The sequence below is a fragment of the Glycine max genome, chromosome 6, assembly GCF_000004515.6.
Source record: "Glycine max cultivar Williams 82 chromosome 6, Glycine_max_v4.0, whole genome shotgun sequence".
Classification (NCBI taxonomy): domain Eukaryota; kingdom Viridiplantae; phylum Streptophyta; class Magnoliopsida; order Fabales; family Fabaceae; genus Glycine; species Glycine max.
This window is the reverse complement of record NC_038242.2, coordinates 11,288,682-11,310,139: the sequence shown is the minus strand read 5'-3', so window position 1 is coordinate 11,310,139 and position 21,458 is coordinate 11,288,682. Positions and strand designations below refer to the sequence as shown.

General features: G+C 33.8%; 4 protein-coding genes and 1 long non-coding RNA gene across 9 annotated transcripts; 2 read left to right on the top strand and 3 right to left on the bottom strand.

Annotated features, from left to right (window-relative positions):
• Window positions 1–546: 546 nt before the first annotated feature.
• LOC100813121 (chloroplastic import inner membrane translocase subunit HP30-2) lies at window positions 547–4,715 on the bottom strand. Its single transcript, XM_003526732.4, has 6 exons — window positions 4,287–4,715; window positions 4,018–4,133; window positions 1,570–1,696; window positions 1,081–1,229; window positions 926–988; window positions 547–844 (listed from the first exon to the last, which is right to left on the bottom strand). Exons 1-6 carry the CDS (start codon window positions 4,572–4,574, stop codon window positions 805–807), a joined length of 783 nt encoding a protein of 260 aa, XP_003526780.1. The 5' UTR covers window positions 4,575–4,715; the 3' UTR covers window positions 547–804.
• Window positions 4,716–7,722: 3,007 nt separating this feature from the next.
• On the top strand, window positions 7,723–11,883 carry LOC100812582 (DNA-binding protein BIN4). 4 transcript variants are annotated; one of them, XM_006581631.4, is made up of 12 exons: window positions 7,723–7,878; window positions 8,070–8,157; window positions 8,329–8,551; window positions 8,790–8,851; window positions 9,115–9,441; window positions 9,584–9,637; window positions 9,931–10,048; window positions 10,557–10,603; window positions 10,738–10,764; window positions 10,965–11,040; window positions 11,148–11,284; window positions 11,381–11,883. In XM_006581631.4, the coding sequence occupies exons 2-12, from the start codon at window positions 8,110–8,112 to the stop codon at window positions 11,480–11,482; spliced, it is 1,221 nt and encodes a 406-aa protein (XP_006581694.1). In that variant the 5' UTR covers window positions 7,723–7,878; window positions 8,070–8,109; the 3' UTR covers window positions 11,483–11,883. The 4 variants fall into 4 exon arrangements, with proteins under 4 accessions (XP_006581694.1, XP_003526779.2, XP_040872401.1 ...); XM_003526731.5 differs by having other exon boundaries at window positions 9,578–9,637; XM_041016467.1 differs by lacking the exon at window positions 10,965–11,040.
• LOC106798928 (pathogenesis-related thaumatin-like protein 3.5) lies at window positions 11,767–13,345 on the bottom strand. Of its 2 annotated transcripts, XM_014776418.3 has the most exons (4): window positions 12,859–13,345; window positions 12,487–12,751; window positions 12,291–12,357; window positions 11,767–12,201 (listed from the first exon to the last, which is right to left on the bottom strand). In XM_014776418.3, exons 1-4 carry the CDS (start codon window positions 13,343–13,345, stop codon window positions 12,199–12,201), a joined length of 822 nt encoding a protein of 273 aa, XP_014631904.1. In that variant the 3' UTR covers window positions 11,767–12,198. The 2 variants fall into 2 exon arrangements, with proteins under 2 accessions (XP_014631904.1, XP_014631903.1); XM_014776417.3 differs by having other exon boundaries at window positions 11,767–12,357.
• On the top strand, window positions 12,648–13,566 carry LOC121175051 (uncharacterized). The gene is made up of 2 exons (XR_005891992.1): window positions 12,648–12,784; window positions 12,897–13,566. It is a non-coding gene; the product is annotated as an uncharacterized lncRNA (long non-coding RNA).
• A 3,115-nt stretch (window positions 13,567–16,681) lies between these two features.
• LOC100527296 (uncharacterized) lies at window positions 16,682–18,420 on the bottom strand. Its single transcript, NM_001250800.2, has 2 exons — window positions 18,247–18,420; window positions 16,682–17,565 (listed from the first exon to the last, which is right to left on the bottom strand). The coding sequence occupies exon 2, from the start codon at window positions 17,486–17,488 to the stop codon at window positions 17,048–17,050; it is 441 nt and encodes a 146-aa protein (NP_001237729.1). The 5' UTR covers window positions 17,489–17,565; window positions 18,247–18,420; the 3' UTR covers window positions 16,682–17,047.
• Window positions 18,421–21,458: the final 3,038 nt, after the last annotated feature.

Below are 21,458 nucleotides of genomic sequence, written 5' to 3'. Positions count from 1 at the left end.
AATGGAACATGCTCCTCAATAACGAAACATTCACTTCCACAAAGAATTTACTCACTATTATAAAAAGAAACGCAAGCACTTCCACAAAGGATTTACTCACTATTGTCTATTGTAAAAAGCAAGGAGTGATTGACCATTATGGGTCAATTTTATAAACAAAATACTAATATGAATCTCTTTCAAAATAATTTATCAACATGGATCTCTTTTGACCGTTCAAAATTACATATTTGACCCAAAGGTTTAAAGAAAACATGACAAATAAAAAAACATATCAAATGCCATGTTTTCTTTAAACCTATCCATCAAATTATTAATTGACCCCTAAATGGTGAAAAGAGACTCATCCTATAAATTATTTTGAAAAAAAAAACCCATATTAATATTTTGTTTAAAAAATTGACCCAAAATGATCGATCACTCAAAAAGCAAGTCACTTTCAATAATAATAGTGGCGCAAGTCTTTTTCTTCCGTTCCGATTAGCATTATCTATTTATCTCTGTGGAACGGATCATTGACTGAACTAATGAAATCAAACGTAACAATTCCTACACAAGGAAGCAATAACTTTTCTTATTTTAGAGTTAACAAATTCGTGCTCCCTAATTTACTTTCAAGCCATTTACGTGTCATGGCACAACTAAAATAACTGATTAGTTAACCAAATTTTATCAAGTACACTGCAACAACAATGGAACAGAGCTAACAAACAAAAAAGACAAAATTCATTTGCAACACAAACTTTCTACTATCCATTTTTCAATGGCTTTCAAAGTTCCAAGCCAGCAAACTATTCATATCAGTCACTTTCGGCTTCCTCGCTTATCTTTCAAATCCGCGTCCCTGAAACCAGACTTCAGTATCTATGAGTATGGAAAATGAAGGATATGGTACATACTACAATACATAAAGCAGAACTCCTACCTCTGGATGTGGTCAAGAATCAAAAGCCTAGGTCCAGGAGGAATCCTCACATCTCTGAGAGCACTGAAACACATCATAGAGAAACAAAATACAAGGTAAACAAAAATATATGAAAAAGAAAGGAAAAAACTGACAAAAAAAATTGATCTTCCTACCTGTCTGTGAGTAAAGGCAGAGTGTTGTCTGTTAACAAGCCTTTCTTGAAATTCTTTTCGTAACTCTGAAGGCCAAGATTGTTCAACATGTGTCTTGTTTTAGCATAGTGAGTATCTTCAGCAGGTGGTTGAGAAAACTTTTGTCCTATCTGCATAATTAATGAATAGTTGAAGCCATGCTACTTACGGGACACCAAATTATAAAAACCCGCATTACACACAAAACATCCAGGGACACCTCACTTGGAAACGAAGATCAATAAGTCATGTCCAAAATTTTAAACCATAGCTAATATTAGAAGCCCAACAATGATTGCCCCAAGATTTTTTTTTATAAATGATACCAATAAACAGTAAGGCACTTTCACTTAGTATGTTACCGAAATGGAAAGCCGAGCAATCATTGTTCTCACTGATCAAATGGAGGTACAAAATAACAAGGGACTACAAAAACTGTGAAAGAGGCATTAGCTTTTCCTTCAAGCCTACCTGGAAAAGTCCACCTTGAACAAGTGCAAAGAAAAGTCCAGAAGTGAGTGCATTTGTTGCTTGATTTGGTCCACCCATGCCACTTACTAATGAAAACAAGGCCCCTGAACCAAAAGCTGCCGCCATGCTGCAATAGATAATTTAGTGGATTCTCAAAAGTAAAGTATAATTGCTTTACATATTAGGAAATAAGAAATAAACAAAAGCTTTTACTGGGTATAATTCAGGCACACATGATCCATAAGCATTATAGGAGCCATTTCATTTTCTTTAATCTTCAATATAAGTTGCACACTTGGACATATTCTCAGAACACTGGCAACAGGAACCCTTCAATGACTTTCAACCCAGAGATTGAATTTTCATACAGAGGCCACATCATAAAATTAGAATATGTTTTGATACCTCTGAACTTGCATTCATTTGATCAGCATGGCAAGTTGACAGCTTTAAGTAACTGTTAGAATATCTAGAAAATATCTCATACAATATTTGCTGTATCTTAAATATTTTAAAGTATCTTAAATGAACACTTAGTAGGAGGTTTTAGATTTTTTTATGTTTCCTCATTTTTCCTATAAATTCAGGGCTAGTAGTCTTGCTCTATTAGTGGTTTTGGGCATTTACTAGTAAAGTCATACTACTTGTCCTGAGTATCTAGTATAAATAGGACCATGGAGTCAGCATTATGTAACACATCATATCAATCTTATTCAGAGTTTTTGCCAAGATTTATCTCCATCAACTTATGCAATTTTTGTTTAGCTTACACAAAGTAAAAGAAATATAGATCTCATTCTGAATATAAAAGTATTTTTACAAGGAAGATCACAGCTAAAGGGGAAGACAACAGATATTAATTAATTATATAAAACCTTTTCATAATTTTTTTTTCTATTTTTAAAAGTTTAAAATGTTTTGTTTATCCTTATAGATCATGCAGATAACCCATAATGTAGCAGGTAAGGTCACAGTAAAAGAGGAAAGCTACATATATAATATACTCATACTTCATTGCATAAAACCTTTTATTCTACTATTTCTTTTACTTCTCTTAATTTTTCCCAGCTATTTTCTTTTGATAAAAATAATTATATGAAGGAATAAAGTCTCTTTATTACTAGTGATTTCACTAGTGTGAGAACTCCGGGAGGTCAAACTAAGGACTTAAGTCCTTGTTTAATCAGTCTTGAATGTACTTACGAAGGGCATACAAAAGATTATTCCCAAATGCATGTTTTTTGTGGATGATTTAGTTTTGATTGAGAAGTCAAGGAAATCAATTAACTCAAACTTGAACTTTGGGGACAGTCTTTGGAAATAAAGGGTTTTCACTTAAGTAAGAGTAAAACAAAGTATATAATTTTAATTTTAACAAGAAACAAGAGAAAAATGACTTAGAAGTAAAAATGGGTGAAGGTGTCATACCACATCACTCCAAGTTTAAACATTTAGGATCAATATCACAAAATGATGGAAAAACTAATGAGGATATCCCATACTATGAAGCACCGACACTGACATGAACACTGGACACGACACGGACACGTGGACAGCTGTCAAACACATCAAACTCAACCCGCACACAGCAAGGGGCTGGGGTGTCCGTGCTTCATAGATCCCATAGGATACACGTGAGATGGTTAAAATGGAGAAAGACATTATGGGTTATTTGTGATTGCAAAGTCTCTCAAGTACTACCATAGGTTTGATTATACTCTGGTAATGAATATTGGGCTTTAAAGTGTCAAGAGAAAAAAGGTGGGAGTAATAGAAATGAGAATGATAAGATGGATGTGACCATACAAGAAAGAACATGATACAAAATGATTATATATGGAGAGATATTGATATGACAACAATTGAGGAAAAAATGACAAAAAAAATAGTTGAACGTGGTTTAGAAACATACATGGAAGGACACTAAAGTACCAGTGAGGAGTGTAGATTACATGATTTTTAGTCTTGTAGAAAAAAGGAAAGGGAGACCAAGAAGGAGTTGTTAAAAAGAATCTCATGGTGAACAGTTAATAAACTTTAAAACATTTGTAGGAAAAGAAAGGGAATATCCATGAAACTTATTTCAGTTGAGTAATTGACACTAATCCAAAGAAAGGAAGCAGTACAAGCCTTCGTGAATAGCCGAAAGGCCCAAAACTGTTAGTGTCCTTTTCCTTTTATGCACAATAAGAGTGTGATGAAAGTAAGATTCTATAGCAAGGTGGCTCAAGATGATTCCAAGTTACGATCCATCTACAACACTACTTCATCCATATATAGATAGACCTTTGTATCCTATAATCATTTAGGGTAGGGATTGCACAGATCAAATATATTACATAACATAAGCAATTGTAGCAGCTTGAATTTAGAAAGAAAAAAAAAGGGTAAAAAGTTTTCAAAACTCAACCGATGATACAATTGTATCATTTGAAGCATAAAGCTCACCTAGACTGGACATCTTCCTTTCCCCTTATCCTTTTCAAGACACAGGAAATCCCAGCGTTCACTCCCGTCATCACAGCAAAGTTTCGCGCCTGAATTAAAGGACCTCCAGCTAGAGCCTACATAATAATAATAATAACAACAATTAAACAAAACCAAAAAATCACACAAACTAAGAAACCCTAAGATTTTCCACTATCGTAAACTAATTAAAATTATTAGCCTAATTGGAATTGGAATAATAAAAGAGAGAGAGAGAGTAGAAAGAAGACCTGCGCTTGTTTAAGAGACGCCATGGCTTGGGGATTGAGAGAGGCGTTGGGAGGAGGGGTGGGGAAGGTGGAGGAGGCGTCGGCGGTGAGGGTGCCCATGAAGGCGCCGATGGCGGCGCCCTGGGCGGCGCTGGTGGTGGTGACGACGGCGGCCTCGACGGGGAGGGACTGCTTGGAGAGCCAGAGGCGGAATCCAGTTTCCAAGTCCTTGAAGCGCGCTTGGATTTGCTCAATGGGGTTTTGACTCTGAGACGCCACCATAATTCCTTGCTTCCCAGCTTGTTCCATTCCAAGCAAAGAAGGATATGATAACGTTGTCTTCAATGTTGTCCCTTTTATACTTGTCACGCACCCTATCAAACTGCGAGCGATGCCACTTTTGTATCCAACTAACCTGTCTCTCTCAACGTGTGTACCTTTGGTAGAGTGAAAATCAAAATAAAATTATGGCTCTTACGAAATTTTATTATTATCAAACAAAGCAAAGATTGGTTGATTTAATTGGAAAAAAAATGAATTAAGATTAAAATTTTAAATTATAATAAAATACAAAAGTATCAGCTTCATATTATTTTATTTTTTTATCATAAACAAAACAAAATGACCTTTAATAATACTCCTCTTGCACTGCTAAATTAATTATTCAGAACAAACATCAATTTGTTACTAATATTATTATTATTTCTTAGTTTATTTTACTTTTTTCGTTTCTTGATAAAATAGATTAAAAAATTAGCATTAAAAATAATACATATTTTCGTATTGTTTTAAACTAATAAATTGTTTAAACTAAACTAAAACTTCTAAAATGACAATTATTTTAAACGGGATATATACTAAATAAAACACAAAAATAATTATTTTCTTCGATAGTAAAATAACTATTTTTTTAATAATACCATTGGTACATATGCATGGTATAAGATAAATATCATAATTAAATTACAAAATAAGATAGATGCACGTGAATAAAAATGAAGGTACCGACCAGATTGTTTGCTTATTAAATTGAATTCTTACAAATTGCCAATGATTGTCATATCATGTGATTATATTAGAATAACTTAATTTTATTTCTAAAATATTTTTATTCTTATGATTTTTTAACAAAAAATAGTACAGATAAATTGTATTACTATATTGGTTTAGTTCTCAAATTTTGTATTAACAAAATAAAAAATTATTTTTATACACAATCAATATATTGTAAAATTACTTAATTATTTTATTTTGTATACAGTCGAGGCAAAGAGATTGAACTTTAGTCCTTGTGCATCTATCCTACCACTGCATTAACCATGGAGACTAACTTAATTTTTAAAAATTTAAATCATTCAATCCATTATTAAGCACAATTAACTCCAACTCTTTTATCTTTTAATTTTTTTTTAAAAAACTCCAACTATTTTATTTGATTTAGTTTGTTATATATTTTTTAAATGATTTAGGTTATTATATGTGTGGTCCAATTAAGCTATTTTTTATTAGGAGAATCTAACTCAACTGTTGAATAATGTGGGTTAATTATTATAAATATTTTCATTTCTTTTTTATTGGAACATTGACTATTAATTTGTTTAAAATTTGATAATTCATTTTTTCCCTCTAGAAATGTCTCCATTTGACAAAATAGTTTATTCAATTATTCATCTTCTTTTAACTTAGTCAACTTATCTCTGATTCTAATTGAGTAATACTAGATTTTAAGCATCAATCCTATTTCATTGACTATTCATTTGTTGGAATTCTTTGACTTTGACCAATTCAAAGTTTTGACAATTGGTCCTGTGACCCATCTCATGTGAAACTGTTATTCTTGCTAAAAAAATGAAAGTTTTTTTTCTTCGATAATTTTCTCAAAGAGTCCATTCAGAGAAATATCTGAATCATTTTGATCTTTTTCACGTTTTGCTTGTATAAGGGAACTGATCGAGCTTCATGTTTTGGTATGGAAAATATGGACACATGAGTACTCAAAAAATAGAATACTGGAGAAAAAATATTAATTAATTAATTATCAATTAGAAGGAGAAGTGTTTGAACTTATAGTGGTATTTTTAGAGTTGGAGAAAATCAATACTGGTGGTTTTAGTCGTCAATCGTTGTTTATCAGTTATCAATTGTTTTAGTGCATGTGAAGATAGACTAATGAAATTCATAGACTTAAACTGAATTGATCTCATTCTTAAAAAAATGTTAACGCAAGAGTAGAGACGTCAAATGTAGAATGTTCAATCAATAAATTAAAAAAATACTAAACAAGAGAAAGATTAATAATGTAAAAGCAAATATAGGGATTTTTGACTGGTAAAATTAGCTTCTAAGTTCACTTAAATTAAAAGTATTTAATAAGATTAACTCATAAATATAAAATGATATTAAAATGTATAATTAATTGTTTGACTAATAAAGATAAAAAAATCTCAAGTAAATTAATAAGAATAAAAAAAAAGTAATAGCTCACAAACTATTTTATTTTTATAAGTTACTTGAGATAACTCATGAAAATAAGTTAACAACTACTTAAATAAATTTATCCGCCAAATCTCTCTTTTTTTTTTTAAAGAAAATGAAGCTTATATGCCAAATAAGTATTTAACTCATGTGAGAGTTATTATAAATTTTCTTAAATAAATGTCAACTCGTCATTTTAATTTTATATTGTTTTTCTTCATGACGCTGTAGTGATGGTTATTATTTTTAAATGTTCCCCCTTGTGAACAAAATGTTATTAAGTATAATGTCAATATTTTATACTTTTTGCTTCAGGACTTCAAGACCAAGTTAACTATATTTATTCGTAAATGTAAACATTTTATTTCAAAATTATTGAATTTTATAAATTTTAATTTTCATTAATTTTTTTCCGTATATACTCCTATTGAAAATAAGTAGATGTCTACAACTTATTTTAAAAAAATACTTCAACAGAAAAAGCATTTATATTTCATATTAAATAAGAATATTTTAAATTAATTTTGGAAGTGAAAAAAAAAGAAACCGTATAATTTAATAGGTTTAATTGTTAATTTTACCACTCAATTTTATTATTTTGTAAATTTTATCACTTAAGTTTTATTTTTAAAATTTATCACATAAGTTATTAATTATTGTGTATTTTATCACCATCGAGAAATATGATGAATGATTTTGATTTTTATATCAATTGTGATTATAATTAACGTAAAAAAAATATTTTTTTTCATCAAATATAATCACAACCAACATAAAAAAAGTCGCTTTTTGATGTTGATTATAACTACCATTAATGTAAAAAAAATTATAAGAGTGATTTTTATATCATTTCACTACCAATGGTAAAATACAAAATAAATGAACGGTAAAAAATTATAAAATATTAAAAATTAAATGATAAAATTTGTGAAAAAACTAAAAACATAAAATCTGTGAAATTGTAAAAGTTGAATCACAGTAACAATAAAACTTTTGGGTGATAAAATTTACAATTAAGTCAGCATTTGTTTTAGTGAAACGACGTGTGATAGGGAGTTTAGGAAAGCAAAACAAATCAGGACTCGGGTTGCGTCAGAAAGAAAGTTCCCGCTCTCGGTTGGTAGCAGCAGCAGTGAAGGTATGTAGCAATTACCATAGCATTCCATTCCACATTTCTTACTTCCAGATTTCACATATAATCTTGCTTAGCTGATTCCCTTTTCTCGAGATTCGAGGGTTTTGTTCACGATGTGATTAAGCTTGTGCCCACAACATGCTCGATCATTTGTTCCACTGAAAATGGATAATTAGAAACCGTTTTTCTTTCAGGGACCAAAGCGGTTTTCGTTTAGCATTTTTATCCCTGATAATGAGCAGTTCAAGGGAGAGCTCCCCAGATTGGTTGCGTTCTTTTCAGGTATCACTTTATGCTAATTCAATTCTCTTACCAGCTTCCCCTTTTTACGATATGATTTTATGGTTCCTCGTTTTCCGTGTTCAATTGCAACCTTGAATTTTAACATCAGTTCGTTTAAGCTTCTTACATGTTTGTCTGTTAAACAAAAATAATTGTATTGTTGTTGACTAGGCGCCATCTCATTCGCTGTTGACACTGTCCTCTGATTCTGGGTCTTCACGTGGTGGTGGATCTTGGAATGAGGATAAAACTGATGATGAAGGGTTTTCTCCAAAGTCATCCAGATTTCTGAAGGTTACCAAGAGCACGAGAAAGACACCAGAAGCTGCGAGTCCTAAAGTAGAAGAACAAACACCATCCAAAAGAAAGAAATTAGACAAGAAAAAGGCCAAAGGTAAACTTGCGATTTGATTTGTGCTTTAGAATTCTCTCAGGATGATTACATGGAATAGGTTTTATGGTCAAGGCAATGAGTAACACAATATTTACATGTATAATAAGTATAAAAATCAATTTACATGCAGTCAAGATCTTTAGAAAAACATTAGCATGAGTGCTAGGATGTGAAAGTCATTTCTATTTTTTTAATTGAGTTGTCATTCAGTCATTTATTATTAGTTATGGTGATACAGGAAACAAAGAGGAAAAGGAGGCAGTGAATGAATCAAACATTGACAAGCATATAGACCATAAAGTAAGAATGTTGTCTTCTTCTATTTTGGGTGTGCTCATAGACTTAGAAGAAGAAATGAACATATTTCTGTGTTTTACCATATTTTATATATATTGACTTGTGACTTGGTCCTTGAAAATCTACATAGAGGCTTCTGATGCATCAAGAGTTCTCAGCCAGTTTAATTGTTTTTCTTAATGCGTTGAGTGTCTTCTATCATAAAAGCGGTCTCTGGTCTGCTACTTATTTTGTGATTAATGTTAATATCAAATGCTTTTGCATAGGAATCTATTCATTCAATCTGGACACTATCATCAGATTCTGAGTCATTCCACGATCATAGCCCAAAAAGAGATCATATTGATCAGGTGGAAACCTCTCAGCATGAAATATCAGATGAAGGAGAGTGTGGGGATGGACTTGTTTTTGGTAATGATGGAAAGTTTCCATCCAAAAAGGGTTCAAAAGAGAAGTCTTCACAAAAACAAATACATGTAGAAGGTCATACACCAGTTAAAGGGAAGGAAATAAAGGCCAGTGCAAAGGGAAAAGGTAGTGGTGATTTGAAAGTTGAAGAGGAAGAAACTTGTGAAAAGCCTGCTGAACCAAATGTAAGAATGGTTAAAGTTATAATGATTGCCTAAAAATGTTTCACAGCATACCCATGACTTCAAATAAGTAGTAATTGAAGGTCGCATTGGTTTTCTTTCTAGTCTGGCATCCTGACTTATGCTTGTTATTTGTAAGTTGCAGGTTTCCTCCGCAAGATTGCCTTTGATGCTTTCTGAGAAAGTTCAACGTACAAAGGTTAGGTGACAACTGTATGTTATGGAATTCTCTTTGCTGTATGTTCTGTCTAGCAAACTTGTAAGGGCCATGTTTTATTGCTGTTATTGGGATGACCAAATGAGTATCTGAGGTTTCACTTTTGAAAAATAAGTTACTAGTTTTGTTTTGAGTTGACAATGGTGTGATACATTGTAGATTTCTTATAAGAATCATGTGTTTTCTCTTTAGCATTGATTCTAATTTTCCTCTTCTTTAATCCTTATTCATGAGAAGGGAAATGGGTTTGACAGAGAGCTTTTCTGTTTTTGCAGGCACTCATTGAGTGTCAAGGTGACTCCATAGATCTGAGTGGTGATATGGGTGCTGTTGGACGGATTATAATTTCAGATTCACCATCTGGGGATCAAGAAATGTGTTTAGACCTGAAAGGTATTTTAATTTATGTTTTCTGATTAATACACAAATTGTAAATCCTTTGTTCTTTATAATTTTTATAGACAAGCAAATATATCTTGATCATAACACTGTAGAATGCATATATACAGATGCATAATACAGCTAAGCTATTTTACTGCTAGACTGCTATTCTGGTTTTTACATGTTGACCTTGCTCCATGTTATAAAAATTGTAAATCTTAAACTGATAATCATAATGCCTTTTATATATAGATAGAGATATCTTAGGTGGTTTTGGCATCTATCGGAAAGACCTATTGAAGTCCCAGTAGGGACACTAGAAGAGATTGAGGATAATCCAATCACTAGAGGAAGAGGGAGACCGAGAAAAACTATGGGCAAAATAATTAAGGACTTAGAAGTTAATAATTTGTCTAAAAACATAATTTCCATTTTCTTGAGTTATTGATACAGTACTTTTACTTGATAGTGACAAGTGACAAGCCGTATCTGATGGTTCAAATTTTGCTCATTTTTTCAGGAACAATATACAAAACATCTATAGTTCCTTGCCGGACGTTTTGCGTTGTATGTGACATGATCTGTATTTAACAATTAACGTCACCTTGAAAGTTTTGATTGGGACATGTAGCTAGTTACTTTTTTTATATATATCATATCTTTAAAATATTGCTTTCACATGAGCTTGTTATTTTTTTCAGGTTAGCTTTGGGCAGTCAGAGGCAAAGGTTTGTTGGCTATCTAGTATCTACTTATTTTCTACCTTATTCTCTATAATCACTACTTTATTAAGTTAGTAAACTTTGGCTTAGATTTTTTTTTAATTTATATTTATTGTTCTTACCCGTAAGTAATTTAATCAACCTTGCCATGGATTTTTGGAATAATATATGCTGTCATTGTGTTTAACTTGTAATTTATTAGTCAGGTTGAGGCCATAATGAATGATTTCATACAGCTGAAGCCACAGTCTAATCTGTATGAAGCTGAAACTATGGTTGAAGGTTATTTGCATCTACCAACAATTAATTGGTGCTTTTATGTATGATAATGTTGCCTTTATATCCTGCATAAATTCCTTTCCTCACATCTATTCATTTCATATGAGAAGGGACACTGGATGGTTTCTTCTTTGATTCGGATGAGGAGGCTGGCAAGATGCAGAAATCAACCAACCAAACTGATCAAAATGAGAATGTTGAGGAACAAGCTAATGGTAAATCCAAAGGGAAGACTGACAAAACATCAGTAAGTTTCCTGATAGTCATTCTTGGTTTTAGAATTCTCCTTAGTGAATGAAAATGCTGGTGCATGCATACTTAATTGCTGAAAATATGGATGCAGGGTGCTGGAAAGAAAAGAGGTAGAAGTACAGGAGGAAAACCACAAGCGAAGATAGCAAAGAAAAAAACTCCAGGTTCCAAAAAGGCAAAGACCAAGAAATGAGTCAAAGAAGCTCTCGGTAATTTCTTGTATATGCCATGAACCAATATAACTCAATCCTTGGTTTAAAAGTAGAGACGCTGAATTACTTTGCCCATGACAAAGATGGTGATAGTAGAATAGCTGCTGTTAGAATTCTTCTCAAACCACACACAGAAGAATTGAAAGCTTGTGATCTGACGAATGAGTTCTCACAAATTCCTTACTATGTTTATCATTTTCAGGCCTGTTTCAGTATTACTCACTGTAGTTTCTTTTCCAGTGAATATTATTTTTTATTTTTTTTCTTTTAATTGATCTGCATTACCCGGCTACTATCATCTAGAAGGGTCACTTTGTTCATTAAATTTCTGCAGAACATGTACTATGGAATATGTGAGAGAATGAATTTGAGGATTCTTATATTCCTGTTTACATTGCAAAGGACTAGTTGTTTCCTTCTTAACATTTATTTTGCTAGATTTACAAGTTATCTTGAGAGAATAGTGAATAGACAGGAATTATGACCGGTGGTATTTAGATGATATCAATTAGTTCTTAATAAGCTCCGAACTTATTGGAGCTTTAGAAGACTACTTTCTGAATCATTTGTTTGCAAAGGGTTCTTCAAGTGTAATATTTTTGCTGTTCATGGTTTCCATCTCATTGATTGTGCCTTATTTTTTTCTTCTCCCCTCCTTTTAAAAGCCCTTGTGAGTCTCTTCAGATGTTATTTTATATTACTGGTCATATCTTACAAATGAGAAAGAGTGAGAACCAAGAGAAAGATTGGCGCTGGAAAGGGTAATAAAATATTTGATGAGGAAGTGACCTGCTGATGCTTCCAAAAGGGCTGCCTAATTGGTGGAGGAGGAGCTGCAAGATTTGGTCTTCTCATCCTGTGTTGTAATGTAAAATGTTAGTTATGGTCCTTTGTTTTTATTTTCTTGAAAGTATGGAAAATTGGCAGTAAATTGAGAGGGAAAAGAAATTAATCAAATTTGAGTGAGATGATGTATAGTGTATACCCATTGCTGTTGGGACAGAAAACAATATCATATTCGTTTGCTTTGCAAGTGAAAGTGCTGGTGCCATCATCAAAGGCATAGCTATAAGCTCTTGGACAAGCCTTCTTGAAAATGGTTGAATAATAGGAAGGCTGGCATGTATTTGGATTAGCGAATGCTCCACTGCAGCAATACTTGTCTGTCTTGAATGCCTCACAAGCACTCCTACACCCGACTACCCGTTGGTTTTGATCGCCTCCAAGTAATTGAAGTTCTTTTGGACAACCTATACCATTGCATTTTTTAAATTGTATATCAGGTACCCTTGTGATTCTTCTGTCATTTAAATACCTAATTACTTATGATATAGTTGTACTTTAAATAAATTCTTACCTCTATTAATATCAGTAATACAACCTGTGGAATTACAGGCATCACCATATACACCTCGTGGTAGAGCGAGTAATGGCAAATTGTAGCCATCTACCATGCTAACATCATAGAAGTCTTGCCCATTGCCTGCACCAAGTGTTATCTCAAACAGTGAGGTAGGAGGAGCGGCACCATTTCCCTGACATTCCAGTCTTCCCCCACAGTCACCTGTTTGGCATTTGCCAACTCCTGTTGCATCAAATGTGCAACCAGTCCTTGCCCATATCCGCCCTGACCAACCTGGAACAGTCGTAAGTTTGATGCTTTGACCTGTGTCTAACCGGAATCCGGTTGTTGCAAGTGGAGGACTCCCTGAACCAGAAAGTGTACCTGGCCATATAGTATGTGGGCAGTTGTTGATTATGGTGAATGTGTATGAGAAAGAACAACAGAAGAATGTAAAGAAAATGAGCAAACTGGTGAGCTTCCAGGATGTTGTTGTTGGCATTTTCAAGGATTATTATAGCTGGTAATGTAGGTTGAGCCTTAGAAACTATAGAGGGATTGAATTTGATGGCCAAGGGAAGGGACAATGCCCCTAAGATTTGTAATTTATACTATTCTGAAGGAGGGAGTTGTGTGCTAAATGAGTTATGCATTACAACAGACAAACAGTTACGTTAGTTTCATGAAATCCTCAGCCGCAAGACCAGCTTTATGGGTTTAGTATTTCTTTTATTGTGGATGGCCTCATTTAGAAGCAATTCTTTGCTTTTGCTATGGCATGGGAAGTTGTACAAATCTGGAGTTCTTTGTGACCTCCAGGCTCCTGTCCGGAGAAATCATTAATTTCTTCAAAGAATCGTATTAGAAAATCTCAGATTCTACCGTATAAGAAGTGGCATGGGTTTATCATAAAAAAAGGGACCAAGGATTCCTCCTAGATATAGTACTAGTCTAGGCGTTAGAGGGAAACATTTAGTGGTTCCCTTGAGTTACACACTCCTCTAGACCGATCCTGGAGCATCTGATTCTGATCATTGGCATGTCATATGTGAACTTTCATGGAAGCAAAAAGCATAACTTTCATATATACAAAAAACCACAAGCAAACATGACTTTCATTCTTTCAACGGTAAAATTGACCGCAACCTCCCTCAAGTATCCTATTCCTAGTTATTATCCATGTCGCAGACTAGAACTAGAAGATACCAATTAATAAAACTAATTTAATGTATAATAATATATTTTTAAGTATATAAGTAAATACTCAAATATAATGTTAGATAATTACAAATGTCCAATTTATGTAAATTTTATTGTGCATGGTCTTGAGGGAATATCAAATATTTAACAATTAAATTAATAAAATTCAATATGTATCGATTTTTTTAAGTAAAACTTTTGCCAAGAACTATTAAAGGAATAACTTATTTACACACACTCTAATGAAATTAATAAAATTCAACATGTATAGAATTATTGAAGTAAAACTTTTGCCAAGAACTATTAAAGGAATAACTTATTTGCACACACTCTAATGAAATTAATAAAATTCAATATGTATAAAATTATTAAGTTAAAACCTTTATCAAGAACTATTCTTGAAATAAATTGATTACACACATACTCCACGCCCTGAGTACCATTTTTATCAAAAGAATTTGTAAGTTAGTTTTTGTTATTTAAATTATACAAAAGTTAATTCCACATTAATAAGTTAGAGGGCCCCTCCTCTTAGGCTCTTTCCATTATTCTTTTCTGGTACAGAAAGTAGAGTTTTCTTTGAGTATTATGACTCTTCTAGTGCACTAAGAATAAAGTATACGTAGTAGCTGTAGATTAGAAAAAGAATAATGAAAAATTTAATAATTTAATTATTCATTATATAGTGCATATATTCAATAGTTATTTTTTTAGTGAATGGTTGATTATTCTTTATAATTTTCCATTTAAAGTGCATCTCCAAGAAAGGGAATGCCGAAATGGAAATGATTTACTAACCAATCAGGTACCACATTGCTTTCACGATAAACATGAGTTCTTCATCTGCCACTGCCAAGGCTTCTTCCAACAATTCACGAATTCGGCAAAACAATTGGAGGACAATGACGCTAACTTGGATAGCAAGTTAGTTACCACGAAATCCACAGCAGAGGATAAATCAGCTTCCAACCATAATTTGTAACTACCAATCGGTGAAACCTTTCCTCAGAAATTTGATGTTATGTAGTGAAAAGTACACTTCAGAGAGAAATGTGAAGACAACTTATTGATGAATATATCAAAATAACAAATTCATAGTTTGCTATGGTATTTTTTTTTTTTGGTAAGGAGTTTGTTATGGTATACACGTTTACTTTATCATAAATTTTTTTATTGATTTTCTAATTAATGGTTTTAATCACTCACTTATTTAAAACGAGTTCACTAAGGGGACCAAAAAAATTCAACACCATCTCCTAGATTTTTCTTTATTTTCCACTAGGCTTTCCTTCAACACCATCCTCTAGGTTTTTCTAATTAATGGTTTTAATCTCTCACTTATTTAAAACGAGAGTTAACTAAGGGGACCAAAAAAATTCAACACCATCCCCTAGATTTTACTTTATTTCCCACTAGGCTTTCCTCCCAGGATAGGCGGCTTGTGTAGATTTATTTAAAAACTACCATGTAATAGTGCTTAAAGGGGAGACTTTTAAAACAGACATGAATTACTTTGAATAGCTTGTATAAAACTTGACTATTCCAAATTTCATTAATGAAGGTGTGATACAAAATGTCAAAAGAATAGAAACAAGAGATATTCTTACAAGTTACAAACCTCCGGCATTGATACAAACTTACATCTGCCTTGAATACAAAAGCAAAAAACTGGCAAAAAAACATTATCAAGGTTTAGGAGAGTTTACTTTCAAGGGAAAATCACTTTCAATCCTCCAATAAAGAGGGAAATGTATGCAGGCTGGAGTCATAGACAATGCTGATAATCGTCACCAGTCAATATCCCAGGACAGGTCACTTTTATTTGTTCAATCATTGCCACTGTCCACAGGCTCTTACAGTGGAAGACAAATTCATTTGGTCTTATACTTCAAAATTCAAACTATATTGAAATTGGGTATGCAAACTTTTTCAACTTTTCCTAGTGTGTCTTGATCATCCACCAAAACTTGTTGAGAGCATCATAACTGTCCTTTCCTCAACTGTTACATCTACTCCATACCAGGTACCAGCTGCTAAGTCTCATCATAACTCGATGTTCTTACAGCCACATAAATTGTTGCCTAAAATTCAGAAGTGGTATATTTGAGCATGAACAGCTAAGCTTATACCTACAAGAAAACGAGAAGTATCAATATTTCATCTTCTAGTATTAGAGCAAATCCATGTTAAAATGTTATTCAGTATTGCAACACAAATGTTTTGAATGCTCCTTGCTAGCACATGCTTCAAAACCTGCACAAGTCACATTAAACTCAGACAGCCAGACATCAGTTAACTCATGGAATGAATAAGATAATCAAAAGATAAATTAATGAAAATGTGAACTATCATATTTGTTGAGCCTGCAAAAGATCAAGAAAAAATTAGGCAGCAAAATTAAAAATTAGTTTTCACATGCACAATTTTGTCCATGTGAGGAACTGGAGAGAACCTGAGCTTACAGAAGTCAAGGCAATCAACATAACCCTGAAAGCCTAAGAGATAAGATCGATAATCATGAGCTGTTCTCGTGGAATTGAGGGAAATAAAGGAGTAAAATAATACAACTTAACAGCACTAGTCTTAGTAATGAGTACACTAATACTCGAATAGCGCCGTACAAAAACACTAGAAACCTGACAGGTTGGCTAGAAAATGTTAACAGTTAAGTACATCATTGATTCATAGTGCAGCATTCAAAATCCAGCTACAACAGTCTGCTTCTCACCAAGGTTAGCAATAAACTGAAGTCAATTTTGATTTCATAACTATCTGAATACTAAATAAAGCCTGCTCAAATCCCCATTCAACAGTCAAGCTACATTAAGCACTACATTACATTCATACTAGAAATATAAGGAGTTCCTACAATAGATGAACATACATGTCCATCAATACGAAACCATAATTGTTCAGGTTCTGTTATTCATACTCATCTGATAGAAAAAGGGAGAAAAAAAGCACAAGTGAAATGATAGAGTTTTTCCAGTTAAATAATATATATCTAGCTCATATCCATGCCATCTCCAACTTGGCTGCAGATAGGGCTGACAGCAGAGAAAGATCTCTCAAAAGGAGAAGGATGGATTTGGGCATCCCCCCGTCTACGCTTAAAACCACAGCTTTCGGAAGGCGAATTCTCTGCATCAAGCTTCCTTCGTACGCCTCTCACTGCCTGTTCCTCTGCAGGTGAAAGGGGGAAAATTTGACCACTAGCTCGACAAAGGGAGCTATGGTTGTCATACAGAATTCTCTGGTTACAGTTTTTATCACAGATGTGAGTCAGCCCAGTTAGCTTGCAGCGATACATGTTTCCACAAACATGTTCATTTTGACATTTCCAGTCGCATTTGTGACCGGGAACTGGACCTTCTTGGCCCAAAATACTTGACAGAAAAATAACATTTGCAGGACCTGCAACCATAGATTTGCCATATACCTCCATTTCTTCAGTCAAGACAGAAGCAACTCCTAAGAAATCCTTAACACACACTCCGACTTCAAGGCCTTTGCCTGAATTGTCTGCATTCCCCACCACAACAACACAGATTTCAGTCAAACTCAACAAAAATTCATCTGCTAGCTATAAAGATACTACATTTAAGATCTGACACACTCTATAACCAAAACCAACCACCCTTATCTTGGTTTTCTTCTGAAAAGGTTCTCTTCTCAACAATATCTTATTCACATTCACAAAACGCCACGGATATTTGTTAAACGAAAAGACCCAACACAAGCCACAAGAGTCAACAGCCGTTGATCAACCATTGTCATAAAATCAAATAAGATATCACAAAAAGCAAATCTGGAATCTAATTCGTGAACAAAAATTATATTCAACTGCTCCATCTACCTTTGACAAACCGTCACAACACAAACGGCGTTTATTCTAGGCAGAAACAAACGCTCACATGCGACAGATCTAAACAAAAGGCCAAGTGGGATTTTCCCAACAACAGACAACACAACAATTAACACACGCGCTCTGTCAACAAGAATCATACGCCAAAATTCTGAGTGATATTTTCCGTTCCAGAAAACCATACCATCAAAAATAATTAACATTACACCTTAATAATAATAATAATAATAATAATAATAATAATAATAATAATAATAATAATGGTGATGATGATAAAGGAGAATTAAGAAAGAATCATAACAGACCCAACAAAAGAAAACAAAGGGAGATTAACTTACACGCTCTTGAGCTAAGTGAAGCAAGCGGATAAAGTTTTGGTCTTTCTTCCTCAGTACCTACAAAAAAAAAACAAGAGAAACCAACAAAAAAGAAAAAAAGAGCCTTCTCTCTCTCTCTCTCTCTCTCTAACTCTCACCGAAGAAGAAGAAGAACCTAAAAAGCTAAAATTAAACAAGGAGAGAAGCGAAAGGAAAAGGGTATTTATAGAAATATGGCGCTGAATGGTGAAGCTGGTGACTTTACACTTGTGGGGTTGACGCACCCAGATAGGACAAAACATACGCAAACCAAAATGCAAACCAAATGCACCCCAAATGTAATTTCGCCCCCACTTTACCTACATTTTGGATAAAGCTACCGGATCCAACGCTCTTGCTTAACCCATCACCTTTTTTTTTCTTTTTTAATTTTTTTTAAAAAAAAACACCGTATGAACGAGAGAAACAAGTTTCTTAATTTAATTTAAATTATTTTAATGGCTTGTTTGTCACATGCACGAGCACGATTCACCCAACGCCAACGGTTCTCTTCTCTCTCTCATCACTCATCAGTGATCAGTGGCTTATCTTTCACACTTTTAACGTTTCAATTTACTAAATCAAAGAGATTAAGAGGAGTGCGACGCCGAGACCTTATCCTCGTGTTGACACTTGACACGTGTAATCACCACCGTCTTCCTCGGCTCATGCCTCCACATCGGTCTTTCGGGCTTCTTTGATGGGCCAAGCCCATGACCCGAATTCTACCCAACCTTCTCTAGGGTCTGCGGCGTTTCCATCAGATCAGAGCATCACTTCGAACAGCTTTCGTTTTCTGCTTTGATTTTTCTTAGATCCTAGCTGCTGATGATTGAAGGGGACGCGTCTCTGTTATAATCAAATTTCATGTGTAAATGAATGAATAATCACCCTGACTCCTAACAGAAAGATGAGAGCGAAATGAGTTAAATTTGGGTTTAAAACAATCAAGTTTTTGTAGCAGTAATTACAATTTACACAGCCAAAGTTGCTGCCTTTAGGCCTAGTGCTGATGAATCCAAATCTTAAAAAGAGGGGGGGTAAACCTTCTTTAGATCAGTTTTATTAGTTCAAAAGAAATTTATCATAGTTCATATTTCATAATCCTCAGTTGGCATCACGCGTTTTAATTTAACTTTGCAGAAGCTTGTGGATTGTAGGAATTGCTTGGTTTTAATTTATCATGGTGGGAATTATTCTCATAAGAGTCTTTATGTACTAATCGTGGACCTTGTCAGTTTCTCAAGTTACTTGGATTTTCATTATTACAAGCGTTAGTCCTGTGAGCAAGAAAGGGGTGTTGGTTTCTAACTGAAAGTTTGAAAGATGTCCTTTCCATTTCCAATTGAACCAAATCAGTCAACAAGGATGAAGGAGTTTGGTCTTCACTGTAGACTACTGAGGACTATCTCCTAAATCCACATTGCATGCTTAGATGAGCAAGATGTAGTGGCTAATTGTTCAGACATTGATAATCCCAACTTTCTCAGCCTTGAAGTTGAAAGTTAAGGTGTTAAGGATAAAGCTTATTGGGAATTATCTAAGTTCATCATGCATTTGAAGAAAAAAGCCATTTTTTGCTATTAAGCCACCTATAGCTCAGGAAGGACAGTGTTTTAGTGTCTTTGTTTCTAGTCATATGGTGCCAGTTCTTTGCTTGATAACTTTGGAGGCTTGTTTGCTTTTCTTTGTTCCATGCTTGTTTCTTGTATAACTTACAAAATGACTAAATAGGCTTCTTAAAAAATGCACGGTTGACAAAACATTTATTTAAATGAATTTCTGCATAAATAAGAATTTTGTTAAGTGGGTACTTCTTTGTAACCATTACAGAGAATATGAAGTACAACCCATAACATTTGATTTGATATTTTTTTACTTTATCACAGTTAAGAGATGCTAGCTACTAAGTTGAAATCTATAATGGCTCCAATTTTGTTATAGAGGATAGATTTTGTTGAAGCTTTAGTCTTAGGTTCTCCGCTTCATTTGATGTTTAATAAACACATTTTAGTCTTTCGTTCTGAACCTCATATTCAGGAATGTTTATAAATGTGACTGTATTAGAAACAAGAATGACTTCTTTCGTCTAGAAGAGCACTAATAATCTGATTTTTCCATTGAGGAAGGGTACAGAAGCAAGCTCGGTTAATACATTAAGTTGTTCTCCATGTTCAGTGTGCTTTTTGTTGGTGTTTAATTTTACAGTTAAATCAATTAGGTATTTAGATATCAATTAGATCAGTTAGTCTGTTGGGTTGATTGGTTAGCATTTGTGCTGCATGTACTAAAAACCTTACTGTATGAATATCATCAGATCGAGTTTCATTTTTCTGTGATTCTATGATCAATGATGAGGTATTCACTCCACAGTTCTCTATCAGTAACAGTTTTTATTGAATGTTCAGTCCTAGTTTCTGTGTGCTCAATGCATGTGGAAATACCGTTGTCGAAGACCCATAAAAAGTACTTTAGCCAGGCAAACATCCTAAGGAATGCAAGACATTCGCCAACTCGCTCTTTACTAATATACTCTCTACTATTAATAAAAATTGATTGAATTACACAATCGTGAAGGGAGATTATTAAATAAACTTTTGTGATTAAAGCTCACAAAATTTTGTAACTTCTAATAAACTTAAGTCAATAATAAGAAGTGTTTTGTTAGCATTTCTCGCCTTATCAATGTGTGCTTAAAATGTGCCTAGACAATCAAGAATTGAATTTCAGTTGAGTCACATTCAACTCCAATCCAATGCAAGAGGTGGATTGGGTTGAATGAGCACTGGAAAGTGGAAAATGAACATGCACTTACTATGCTGTCGTCCACAATCAACAGCACCACAGAGACAGCCACTGTTGGTCTCTTGTGTTGGGTGCCTCCTACTTCTATGGATATTTGGACGCATTCCTAATTCCTATGTTACCTGTATTGGTTTTCATGCATTATTTTCCGGGCAAATGTGGGTGGTCTGGAGTGATCGTTGACCGTCCTGAAGCTCAAGAGCAACTGCATCAGCATCACGATCATGTCGATGTGGAATTTCAATGTACAAAGTAGAATGAGTTTCTTAGAATTACAAAGTTTTATCTTGACAGAATATAGACTACCAGAGGATTGCACCTGGGAAATTCTTTACTTTGACATTTCTCTTATTTTGCTTCTCAGTTGTGCTTAGCCCTTGACCTTGAGC